The sequence below is a fragment of the Lutjanus erythropterus genome, chromosome 4, assembly GCF_056507025.1.
Source record: "Lutjanus erythropterus isolate fLutEry1 chromosome 4, fLutEry1.hap2, whole genome shotgun sequence".
Classification (NCBI taxonomy): domain Eukaryota; kingdom Metazoa; phylum Chordata; class Actinopteri; order Lutjaniformes; family Lutjanidae; genus Lutjanus; species Lutjanus erythropterus.
In genome coordinates, this window is record NC_139320.1 from 2854577 (window position 1) to 2867938 (window position 13362).

At 40.5% G+C, this 13362-nt stretch overlaps 1 protein-coding gene across 1 annotated transcript in view; it reads left to right on the forward strand.

Moving 5' to 3' along the window:
- nf1a (neurofibromin 1a) overlaps positions 1 to 13362 on the forward strand; it is a 115111-nt gene that overhangs the window by 95875 nt on the left and 5874 nt on the right. Inside the window, exons 43-56 of the mRNA XM_084716775.1 lie at positions 800 to 861; positions 959 to 1100; positions 1978 to 2079; positions 3430 to 3570; positions 6367 to 6493; positions 6884 to 7015; positions 8071 to 8206; positions 8689 to 8849; positions 9023 to 9145; positions 9232 to 9350; positions 9448 to 9548; positions 10881 to 11023; positions 11186 to 11232; positions 12938 to 13154. Of these exons, the coding sequence (XP_084572901.1) occupies positions 800 to 861; positions 959 to 1100; positions 1978 to 2079; positions 3430 to 3570; positions 6367 to 6493; positions 6884 to 7015; positions 8071 to 8206; positions 8689 to 8849; positions 9023 to 9145; positions 9232 to 9350; positions 9448 to 9548; positions 10881 to 11023; positions 11186 to 11232; positions 12938 to 13154 (1753 nt within the window). The remainder of the gene's footprint in view (positions 1 to 799; positions 862 to 958; positions 1101 to 1977; positions 2080 to 3429; positions 3571 to 6366; positions 6494 to 6883; positions 7016 to 8070; positions 8207 to 8688; positions 8850 to 9022; positions 9146 to 9231; positions 9351 to 9447; positions 9549 to 10880; positions 11024 to 11185; positions 11233 to 12937; positions 13155 to 13362) is intronic.

The following is a 13362-nucleotide window of genomic DNA, read 5'->3' on the forward strand; positions in this document are numbered from 1 at the left end:
GATGATGTCATGTTGGGCTCTGGGAAATTATGATGAGCATTTTTCACAATTTTTTGACATTTTATAGACTAAACCCATGATTTTCAAAGTGGAAACTGCCAGGGAGTCCTCAACAAATTGGACATAAGATGAAAAGAAATGCTAAAAATTAATAAACACAATAAAATTTGTATTTTAAATATAATTATTAATGCATAAAAAAAGTAAGGAAATATTTCTTTTTTCCAGTAGTATATATAGCATATAGCAAGACACCTTACAAAAAAAGGGGGCCCAGCCATAAGCTGCTGCTATTTATGGGGCCTTGGCACAGACGAGTTTGGGAATTCTTTGATTAACTAATTAATTGATTAATTGCAAAAATAATCAGCAGATTAATCCATAGTGAAAATTATTATTAGTTGCAGCCCTCCACTTCAAATTTGTATCAAGTCTATTTTTGACAGATGCTGCGTCTATCAGCACAGAGCAGATCGAGCGAGCAGGAAAAAGCAGAGAGAATCTGATCAGTTATCAAAATAAAAGACTCCATGCAGACATAGAATCATATAGACGCACAGAAAAGGAACTGTTTAACAACATAACCTGCCTATCCATGGTAGAAGCACAAAGAGCAAGGAAAGTCAACATAATCAGGTGGGGGAAAACGCTACGCTGCGGAAACTCTTCTGAGACACTGCTGGTGGGGACTGCAGGCGTGTGGATGACGGACCAAAACAGTGGTATAGACATACCATGCCTAGTGGAATCAACCAGTACCCCTGATCCATCTGTCTGCTCTGTGTCGTGTCTCCTGCAGGCTTGTATGAGGGACATCCCAGCCTGCAAGTGGTTGGACCAGTGGACAGAGCTCGCACAGAAGTATGACCCTCCTCCATCTTATTTTAACGCATCTTTTGTAGGAACATGACTGCGCAGTAGTGTAGAACGTGTGTGATTGTGTGTGTTTGTGTCACAGGTTTGCATTCCAGTACAACCCGTCTCTCCAGCCCAGAGCGCTGGTGGTGTTTGGCTGCATCAGTAAGAGGGTGAGCCACGGCCAGATCAAGCAGATCATCCGAATCCTCAGCAAGGCCAGCCCTCTGCTCAGCATAGACCGGGTGAGAGAGCACATTCACTGTGTCATTGTCCAAACAGGCTGCTTCACCTTCAGTTGGAAAGTTCACACTGACTTTTTGTTATCAAGATGGACACATTTCCTTTGCCTTGGATTCACCCCAAATTTACAAGTACATATTTTTCCTCTCACCTGTAGTGCTATTTATCTCTCTACATAGTTTAAGAAACCAAAGCTACATTTGAAAAACTCAGCAGTGTCTCTTTCCAGAAATCCTGACCTGTTTACTCAAGATAATCCACACACCTTGTTGTGAGCAGTTTCATGTAGGAACTACTTTCTTTCTAGTAGCAAAAACACTTCCTACATGAAATTGCTTGCAACAAGGTTGTTCTTTGATTCTTTGAGCACCACAAGTGGAGTGCCATCTACTTCCATTATATTAGAGAGAAGGCAGACATCTCTGTGTCTGATATCTCCAACAATCTGCAGCTCACACAAAACTATCTAGATGGATAAAGAGCACTTAAGACACACTGAGATGTGTGACACAGAGGAAAATGAAAAATATTGGTTGATACAGGAGTTGACATAAGTTGTATTTCTCAAATCTGGATGATGTGTATGTAGATCAATAAAATTCTGAAATTAGAAAAAGTTTGTATGGAGGTTGCTATTAGGCTTTTATGTAACAAAATCTTTTTATGTCATTTTGATCAAAAGCTTTCTTCAGGTGATTTTAGTGAATGTTCAGTAATACTGGTGCTTGTTACAGCTCATCAGTACAGTTGAGATCTGATGAATATTTCTTTGTGTTATGTTGTGTAATGACCCTCTGTATAATGGATTACTGTCCTTCCTCGTCCCTGCTCTGCCACCTCTTGCTGCTGTTCCTTCTCTCACTTCCCTCTCTGTCACAGGGTCTGGAGAGCTGTCTGAAGGGGCCTGACAATTACAACAGCCAAGTATTAATAGAGGCCACGGTCATCGCTCTGACCAAACTGCAGCCTCTGCTCAGCAAGGTATCCAACAGCTGCCTCCACACTGCTTCTTTACTGCTCAATATTAATACTTGCCAACCTTCAGATGTCAAAAATAGTTAGGATTTCAATACTTGAGTTCACTGCAACTAACAATTATAGGTCCACATGTTTTCAAGTCTTTCCTGTAACAGTTATTTCTATTATCAACCAATCTTTGTCATTTTCTTGATTAATCGATTAGTTATTTAGTACTTAGCACTTTTTTCTTAAAAAATGACTGAAACTGATTAATTCATTATCAGAACAGTCACAGATCAATTTGATAATCAATTCATAATCAATCAAGTGCTCTGCACTGCAGCAGTGTTTTTATGTTGAATACATTTAATTTTACTTTTAATTCTCAGGAAAGAGCACAAAATAATTTGTCCTTTTAGTGTCAAATATCTGTGATAAACCAAGATTTATCAGTTTTCTGTCATTGATTAATTTTTTGCACCACCCTGAAAAAAATTGATGCGGCAGATTTTAAAATGTGTATGACCTCTTCTTTGGAAGTCTGGTTTGGTGTCTGTAATCGGGGGACTTTCAGAGTCATATAGGGTTTATACATGTGTCAGAAACAGTTTGTGATAATGACAAGGGAAAAAAAGGTGTGAAAATTCATCTGAAATCAGGAGAAATATTGGAGAATTATGATCCCTGGAGGAAACAAGGAGAGGGCAAAGAAAAACAGGAGTCTCCTGGGAAAATAGTGAGAGTTGGCAAGTATGCTGAATAAGCCATTGTTTTTTTAGATCATTAATATATTTTTGTAACTTTACCTGCAGCTGTGAGTTTTTGGTAGAAAGTACTCTGTGTCTGCTTCATTGATGCTTCTGGGTTTTATTGAATATTATTTATTGAGTATTATTTTTCAGTAGTTGGTATGGCTGCACATGGACATAAGCCCATGTTTGGACTTATTTTTCAAGTCTTCCCTGTAACAATTATTGTCATTATCAGTTCACCTTACAATCATTTTCTCAATTAATCAATTAGTTGTCTGGTCCAATGTCAGAAAAAATTGTCAATCAGTGTTTCTCAATGTCTGTTCCAGCTGTTCTATTATTTGCCTTTATCCACATAGTCATAATAATCAGTAATTATTAATATTTTGTGAAAGCGCCAATAGTCATCCCTACAATATTGTTACAATATCAAGTTATTTAGTCAAAGAAAATATGATTTTTACTAATTTTATCAGTTTAACTGCTTCCACTCCTGTGAGTACACAACATGTAGTTAATAATGGATATCAACCGATATTAAACTTCATTATTGTGTGATGGCCTACGTTCAACATTAGTGCATCGTGCCTGATTCCACCCTGTATGTGTGTGTCTGCAGGAGTCTCCCATGCACAAAGCTCTGTTCTGGGTGGCGGTGGCGGTGCTGCAGCTGGATGAAGTGAACCTTTACTCTGCCGGGACGGCCCTGCTGGAGCAGAACCTCCACACTCTGGACACGATGCGCGTCTTCAATGACAAGGTAAAACACACTCTGTGCAAGGTCTCCTCTGCTCTAATGCTGCGTGAACTAACAGCCAATACAGCTTTCATAATACACACTCTCATTATGGTCTGGACAGCTCAGCCAGGCTGCACTGAGAGCTGTACAAGGACACGCGTGACAGTGTGTTTAAAAAGTCTCTTCACACTAAGTCCATGTGCACAGTCACATTATCTATCATTTCCTCTGGTCCCACTCTGTGTATAATGTAGTGTTCATTCCTAGAGAAAGTGAAGTAATGCTGCACAGTAGATGAGAACAAATTGACACATATTGTGTGATGTTGCTGAGCACACCACACCCCCAGTTACAAAGCTTTCTACTCATATAGCTAAATACCACTACTGCTGGTAGTGCATTTGAATGCATTCTTGTTTTACTTTTTGGTTTTGTTTCACACACACATAAAATAAAAATAAAATAGGTGTTAGTTGTGGGGGCTTGTATCAAAACCACACCCAAAATGTATACTGAAGTTAAAGTACAAACAATACAAAATCACCAATACATCTTGGATGCCCCTGTAGCTCAGCTGGTAGAGCGTACAGCCACATACAAAGAAGCTGGAGCTGTACAGTTTTACACCAGCCATATTTTTCCAAATCAGATGTTTTTAAAAGCAGAGTAGTTCTAAGTTTCTTTTTAAACACAGACTGACAAAAAGGAATCCATTAAATGTACATTTTCATTCCACACAACTCTCCGATATTTGATAGAAAACCGACAGCGGGATGTTTGTATGATGGGAGATGGGTAATTATGGAATCGTGAATTATTAACAAAATAATATGTAAATATATGAGGTAAATCAACGTTCTTATAAAGATAGATAAAAGATAGTCTGCAGTTTATAAAAGAGAGGTGCATTTGGTACAACAGCTTTGGAAAAAGTTGCTAATCTGATGAAGTGTTTCTGCAGCAGCAATATTTTGTACAAGTATGTAAATAACACAGTATGTTAAATAAGGATAAAGTAAAGTATAATATAACGTAAGGAAACATGTACTGTGTACAAACCTCTTATTTTTCTCCTACCTGCTCCCTCCACGACAGTTTCCACGACAATCAAACAACCTGTTGTTGGAACTTTGATTATTTTGTCATTCTGAATATGATGTTTAATTTTCTCACCATCATATTTTTTATTTCCTGCAAATAAGACATTTTTTTCATGTTAGTGACAGCTTATCTGTGTGAAACCATGTTGAGTAATTAAAATAATCAAGATTTCGATGTTTGAATATGTGAAGAGGGTGTGTTCAAGCTAAAACAGGTTATAGTCTGCCACAGAATTTTTTTTTAGGTTACTTCAAGTCAGAAATGATGTAAAAAGTACATCCTCCCCGGTTTGAGAATACAGGGACAGGTTGGATGAATGATAAAAGGGGTTCGCCATGTCAGATCATATAATATCTCATTTACATGATATATTACTTGACCTAAAAGCCAAGTGGGGAAAGGAATTGGGTACAACATGACCTATGGGATGAGAGTCTGAGTTACATTTACACATGTTCCAGGAACACTCATCACTGTTTAATACAGTTTAAAATCACACACAGACTACACTACTCCAAGGACAAATTACATCAAATATTTCCAGAGGTCTCTCCCATGTGTTAAAGGAAAAAATGCAATTCAGAGGAAGTTGATTTACTTCACAGCTGAGCTCTCTGTTCCAAAATACATGTTTACTGGTGTCACCTCTTTTTTTGTCTGAGGTGCTGAGTGTTCAGATAGACCCCGACCCAATTTTAATAATCGTGTGGATTTAAAGAAACTAAAACAGGCCTTATCACTGCAGAGAAGCTAATCCAGTTATTCTGCTACAAAGAAAGATGTTCCAACACTGAAAATTCTGGGTCACAGAACTGATGGACACGCTTCACCTTGAGAGAATCTGATTTATGACTCGGGACAAGCTGAAGGATTTTGGAAGATTTACTGTCACATCTTGCAGGTGGAACTAAAGCTTAAATGCAGTCCAGGGTTGGGGTGGGGGCGGAGATTCTGGTAGACAGCGGGAGAGTGTGAGGTCAGTTAGGGGTTACAAATGTTAAGTTTTTCTTTTTCTATTCCAAGTACTATTCACTAATTATTTTTAATTTTCATATGTATGGAGTGAGTTCCTCCTGTGTCTTCATATTATGTTTCTTTATATGGAAATGAAGCATGGTTATACCATATCTTATCTTTTATAATCAGGCTGCTCTGCTGCTGATTCACATCACATCTCCTATTCCAACTATAAATAGGAGGAACCATTTGGCCTAATTAATGTGTAGGAAACATTTCTGGTAAATAATTGTTTAACCACCAGTGTTTGGGCAGAAGACGAGCTGTAAAAGTGTCGCAATCATCAGTCAAATCTACATGAGGAAGTTGACCAGAGTCATTCTGACCACAGACTCTCTGTGGGCTAAATGAGACTAGTTTATTTAAAAGACATGTCTGAACTATAAAAACAGAGCTGCAGCAGCAGAGAAACTGACAATCAGACTGAATGGAGGACAGTTGTAGTGACAAATATATTATTTTCACACTGATGAACATACTTGGACAAATGTTCTTCCTTTCTTTAACTCACATAATTTTGAGCAGACAATATTAGTATTTACTCAGAAGAGTACACCTATAATTTCACATTTGATAGAGATTTACTACTAGAAAGTAGTAAATCTCTAAAACTACTCTAAACTCTAAAACTTAGAAAGTGGGTTTTTAAATAACAGCATGACCCAGTCCCACTCTTGTCCTCCTCATGTGCTCCTGCAGAGTCCAGAGGAAGTGTTCATGGAGATCAGGCGTCCTTTAGAGTGGCACTGTAAGCAGATGGATCATTTTGTGGGCCTCAACTTCAGCACCAACTTCAACTTTGCACTGGTGGGACACCTGCTCAAAGGTAAAGCAGCCGCTGATTGAGAAATACACTCACATCCGGTGTTCAGGACAGTGTGGTTTGAGCTGGATCATGTTCATGTGAGTCAGGAATACAAGAGAAAACATTCACTGTGTTGTCAGTGAGATTCAGTCATTCATTTTCACAGTGTGAGAGTTCAGCTCAGCTTCGGTGTTTCAGGAAGGAAGTCAGAGTGATACTGATCACCGCTGCATGCAGAACTGTCTACCAATCAATCATCAATCTACTGGATATCATTTTAATATAGTTTTTAAGAGTAACAAAAAGGGACCTACATCTTCTCTCACCTCTGTTGTATAATAATAAATAAATCTACCCTGTAAGTGTGTGTCTTTACATCCCTGTCTTTCTGTCTCTAACTTGTGTCTCCAGGCTACAGACACCCGTCAGCCACCACAGTAGCGAGGACAGTGAGAATCCTGCACACGCTGTTGGCTCTCATCAGTAAACATCTGAAATGTGACAAGTTTGAGGTCAACACCCACAGTGTGGCCTATCTGGCTGGTATGTAAACACACTGAGAGGCATTTCTACATCTCTGAACTACACTTACCCTGTGCACCATGTGAAATACCATCTACCAAAATGTGTTCATAGTAAAGATCATAATCATATTTCAGGGTGGCTACAGGTCTGTTAGGAATCTTTTTTTATTATAAATAGTTTATTAAGGTTTCACCAAAATTGGAAAGTTGCTACATAAAATTAAAAAGATAAGAAAGGAGCACCATTGTATATGTGCTGTACATTAAACCAGTATCCTATACATCTTACATACTGTACACATGAATTATTGTTTGTAAAGGCAACAGGATAAACACAAAGCCAAAGTATGTAGTACAAGCAACAGGAAAGAGTAAACAGAGGGTGGGGCAAAGGTAGGGTAGACATGGGGGGGTACTAATTTAAAGTGTTTGCATCAAATGTGTTTGCAGGGAAGGGGGTGCCATTTTTTTTGTAATTTGTCAAAGAGCCCTGAACTGTACATTTGTTTTTGTTTTTTTCTAGTTTGAGATATTACATTGCCTCATGAATCCAGTGCAAGTGACATGGAGATTTGGCAGATTATCATCTTAAAAGTACAAGCCTGCGGGCGAGTGATGTTGAGAATGTCATGAGGTCTTTTAGATGCCTGGATATCCTGCTGTTGCTGGGGACAAGAAGAATAGAAGAAAGAAGACAGAATCTGGATTTAAAAAGTTTTACAATGTCTTAGCCATACTATATGAATATTTGACAATCATGGATGACAAAGAAAGGCATTAAGATGTGATTCTAAGTGGAAAACCATGCTCATGTAGGCTCATAGGAATTAAATGGAGTGCACTGCACTGTAAAAAAAAAAAAAAAAGACTTGCACTTGTCCAGATTGTGATTTTGATAATATTTCAATTAATTCCACAGCCCTAATAATTACCAACACCTACTTTTTCAGCAGGCAGCATCCAGTCCTTTCTTGTATCCAAGGGTCTTTACCTAACAGACACGCTGTAGAGCTTGACCTGCTGCTGGTTCTCCTGTCTCTGATGATCATTGTCTCCTCCTGTTATTGTGTGCAGCTCTGCTCACTGTATCTGAGGAGGTCCGGAGCCGCTGCAGCCTCAAACACAGGAAGTCACTACTGATTTCTGACCTGTCCATGGACCCAGTACCCATGGACACCTACTCCAGTCACATCACTGATCCCAGCTGCAGGTGAGCCGCTGAACAGAGGTCAAAACCAGGGGGGAAGTTGTCTGATCCATCCAAAACAATATAGACAGACTATTTTCTTAAATACATGATGCTGCTCTCAACAACATTTTTCAAATGTACTTCTTTGGTGCTTTCAGCACCACAAGCAAAGTGCCATTTTGTCCCATTATACAGGGGAGGATGCAAACATCTCTACAGCCAACATCTCCAAAACTTTTCAGCTCACCCCAAAACTATCTAGATGGATAAACAGCACCACAGGCCAGAGAGAAAATATGTATTTTGGATTTTGGGGTGAATTGTCCTTTTAAAAAAAAGCTCAATACACATCTAATTTTACAGATGATTTAAACAAAGTGAGATTAAAATGTGGTGAGAATTCCTGTGTGTCACAGTTTGATTTGTATCAGGTTTTTATTTTTTAAATGAGCCATCCAGTTGTCTTCTGTCCCCTGACCGCTGTCTGTCCACTGTCCTCTCAGAACTCTGCGAGAGACTCAGCCGTGGACGTCACCTCAGGTTTCAGAGCGCTACCTTTCAGCCCATCACTACCCCACGGTGGGCCAGATCAGCCCCCGAACACGCAAGTCCATGAGCCTGGACATGGGTCAGCCCTCACAGGCCAACACCAAGAAGCTCCTGGGTAAGATTTCATTATCCCTGTGTTTATGTTCATCTTTACTGTAGAGGAACATCCAGAACTACAATGCTGAAGCTCCAGACTGTAAATCACCCATTGTATTATTGTAAAATACAGTTTTGTCCCAATTCCCAAGAATGATTGAAATGTATTTGTTGTGTTTGTGTGTTTTCCAGGCACCAGGAAGAGCTTCGATCATCTCATATCGGACTCTAAAGCACCAAAGAGACCAGAGATGGAGTCGGGTATGACCACCCCTCCCAAGATGAGGCGTGTAGCAGAGAATGACTACGAGATTGGTGAGCGTGCAGTCCTTTCCTTCCACGTCTGATGTGATGCAGTTCGCCTGAGGAAATATTAACTGTGAGTCCTCTCATCATTACAGAAACACAAAGAATCGCAAACTCTCACCTTCGCAAGGTGTCTGTATCAGAGTCCAACGTTCTGCTGGACGAGGAGGTGCTGACCGACCCAAAGATCCAGGCTCTGCTGCTCACTGTGCTGGTGAGGAAACACACCATGCGCTCTGCACACAGTGGAATGTGGCAGATGGCCACTGCGTGCTGCAGGTACTGACTCTGACTGATGCTCTGATTTTCAGGCCACTCAGGTCAAATACACCACTGATGACTTTGACCAGCGGATTCTGTACGAGTACTTGGCTGAAGCTAGCGTCGTCTTCCCAAAGGTTTTCCCAGTTGTGTAAGTCGACACCTTCTGCTACCTTCCTTCTTTCTGTTCTCTGCCATTAGACTTCTTTTCTAACTAGAAATATTTGAAATGTTTGGAATTCTTTGGGTTCTTTTTAGAGTCTAATGCAGAGGTCGTCATGGGAACACTCTGTTCCTAGAGACTGGGATGTGAATGGGACCAAAACTCTGCAACTCACACCAAAGAAGTGTAGCTGGATGAACAGCACTAGAGGCTGAGGGAAAAATATGATATTTTGATTTTGGGGTAAACTGTCCCTTTAAAATAGACAGCACTGTGCAACAGATGAGTGTAGACAAAGGATGCTTTTCATTAAGATGAATTCTGCCTCCTCGTCTCCTCTCTCCACCTCCATCATGAAGGATCTTCCAGTTCCAACATCAATATGAAAACTACTAATAATCAGTTATGTTAATCTGTTTAGTTATTGAAATAAATGCTGTAAGTTTGAAACTGTTCTTAAAAAAAGTGTCTGTGGTTGTTTTCATGTCATTTTGCAGCTTCGTCTCCTCTGTCCTCACATCTCTCTTACATGTCCTCACTGGGAGGAGGAAGAACATGGAGGAGATGAATTTGCTGAAATAAAAGCACCCAAACTCTTGCTCTTAGTTTGATCTAAGTCATTGTCAAAGTCCATCTTTGTTTGTAAAGTCAATGACTGTGAGTTGAGTTTGGTTTCCATGAGCTCGCTGCTCTCTGTTGCTCTACTTTGAAGAGTAAATGACAAATGAGAAACAGTCACACAAGGAGACATTCAGTCTGACTGTTGAGTATCAGCGTGACAGACTTTCTGTAAAGTTTGTAGTGCCAAATATAAAACCACGTTATGTATCTCGCTGTGGTATTAAAAGACCCATGTGGCTTCTCAGACATAAGTTGAACTGCTGCTATGCCGTAATGTCAACCTATAAAAATATTTGTGCCGTTGCAACAGGTAGACGTGTCATTTAGTCAAAGCCACAGTGTACGGTACACTGTGTTCATGCAGGCCCAACAATAGCTCTTAATGTGTAGTAGGGGTGAAGTGATATATTGATCTGGATCGATAGATTGATTACATTTTCAACGATCCAATATGATCGATGCAAAGTGAAAATGGTGATCTATATTGTCATCTTTAAGATACGCCTTTATTTTGAAATTTTAATGGAAAGTTGTTGAATTATAATTTAACTGAATATGCTAAGTGGACAAATCATATTGTCTCATACTGATCACAGACCCCTGAAATGAATGGTGACATCATCAAATATTGTATTGTTGTAGAAAGAATTTGTATATTATCGTATTGTGATGAAACTGATGTGTTTGTCTCCTCCTCAGCCACAACCTGCTGGACTCAAAGATCAACACTGTGCTGTCCATGTGCCAGGACACCAACCTCCTGAACCCTGTCCACGGCATCGTCCAGAGTGTGGTGTACCACGAGGAGTCGCCCCCCCAGTACCAGCCCTCCTATTTACAAAGTAATACACACTCACACGCTCACGCTGTGCTCAGTTAACTGAACTTATAACCGCTCTGTGCTTTTAGTACATACGCATTTTCACTCTGTCTTCCATGTCCCCTGTCCTCCTCTCCCTCCTCCTCCTCCTCCTCCTCTCCTCTTCCTCCGTTTCATTTCACAGGCTTTGGCTTTAATGGACTCTGGAGGTTTGCCGGACCCTTCTCTAAGGTACGAATGATTCTTTCCTCCCGTCACTTTTTCATTTTCTCTGAGGGACTCTTGGCCGCCACGCAGGAAATATTCAGCTTACTAAGCAATTACATGACAGCTCTGCAACCAGCCTGCCAATTGGTATGGTGATATATAGAGCATCTAACACACACACACACACACACGCAGCAGTAACAGAGAGGCTGGAGATCAGTGGAAGTCCAGTTTTTAGTTGATTGTAAATGTAGTAGCTGCTGAATGATTTAGTTTAGAATACACGACTAAGAGTTTAGTAACATTGTCTGTGACTCCTTCAGTCACTGAGAGTTAGAATAGACACACAATTAACTTTTCAGAATTAAAGCACAGTGTACAAGATACACCAAACATGACAAAACGGCAGCAGTGTTACCCTTAAGGTTGTCCCAACTCTGGGAAACAGCCCGTAACTTTAAGGGAGACCTTAAAATGCAACTTACGACGCACGTAGTGCTAAGAAGGCTCTGGGAAACGGGGCCCTGGTTGTTGTCAGGCTTCTGCAGAGCCTTGATGATGAGCTGACCATTTGAATCAGGTGTGTTGGAGCAGAGAAACATCTAAAACATGCAGGACAGTGATCTCTGAGGACCAGGGTTGGGGAACACTGACATACAGTACAATGAGATAGGGAAGCTTAAAAAAAAACAATAACTGAAATGTGCAGAGGGAGCCAAAGAACAAACTCATAAGAGCACGTTGGTTGGCCCTCCTAATGCAAGACAGTCAACATAAAGACAAACTAATACATTAGAATAAAAAATGCATGACACAGCTACAGAAAAATCATAACAGTACAAAAAAAAAATGCAGTTTTGCTGAGTTGAAGACAGATTCTTGCAACGCTGTTAATGATCCGTCCTGATGATCTGCTCTGAGAACTGAAACTGGAGAAGGAATTTTACAGAAGTACACAGGACGTTTACCAAGAATGGATTTAAAGAAGACGTTCATGTGGAGCTTCGCCTGTTTTCACTGAGGTCCAGTGATGAGCATTCAGATGATGTCACCATCATCTAAAGTGCTAAAAATGAGAACCGAACAAGATTTTTTCTTTCTGCAAATGGAAAGCAGTTCTTCAGCCAAAAGTCCAAACCTAATTTGTGCAGAGTTTCTGAGCGAGGTAATCAGTGTCTGTATTGAAAGTTACTGTTTCATCCAGGCATATTTTAGACCCAATAGAGACTATTTCTGCTTCATTTATGCACTTGTATTTTCTAACATCAGCATGCTAACTCAGCTCTGGCTTCATGGGGACGTTCAGACGGCCTGAGCAGCAGCGTCATCACTGTCTGCCACACTGTCCTCTTTAATACAATGACCATACTCAGACATTTCTCTGGTATATGCAGGTTGTAGTGGTTTTCAGGATTAGAAAGTTGACATGTTTCACTCATCAGTATGTTGCTGTTTACATGAATAGAATCATCTTAATGATTAACAATGATTCAAGTCATCTAATTGTAGAAAGAAGCTTCGTATCCAGATTACATAATTCTTTTACATGTAATCTGTTACTCCCCATGGAGAGGTTATTGGTGACTCGTGTCTGTCTGGACAGGACAGGTCACTTGTTATGTTCTTTCTGTTTGATCTGACTGCTGCTCAGCTGATTTTCCTTCCTGTATGAACTCTTCTGTTCATGTTTATGTTCCTTCTTCTTTTCACACACCTGCCGACCTCTCAGCAAACACAGATACCGGACTACGCCGAGCTGATCGTCAAGTTCCTGGAGGCGCTGATCGACAGTTACCTGCCGGCAGCTGATGAGGAGCGAGGGGAGGAGCAGCTGAGGACGCCCACCTCCCCCTACCCCCCCACCAGCCAGAGCCAGCTCAGCATCACTGCCAACCTCAACCTGTCCAACTCCATGACCTCACTGGCCACCTCGCAGCATTCACCAGGTCTCACACACTCACAGACCCTCGCTCTGACTCTCTGCACCAACCACATGAGAACTGTTGATGCTCCCTGTTAACCCTGAGACCTCGTTACTAAGTTGAGGTCAAAATCTGACCTCAGAATCTGACTTGAATCTGATTCAAGTCACACTGCAGGGGCGTATTCACAAAGTTTCCTAGTACAAAGAAAATTTCTAGAATTTTGATGTTT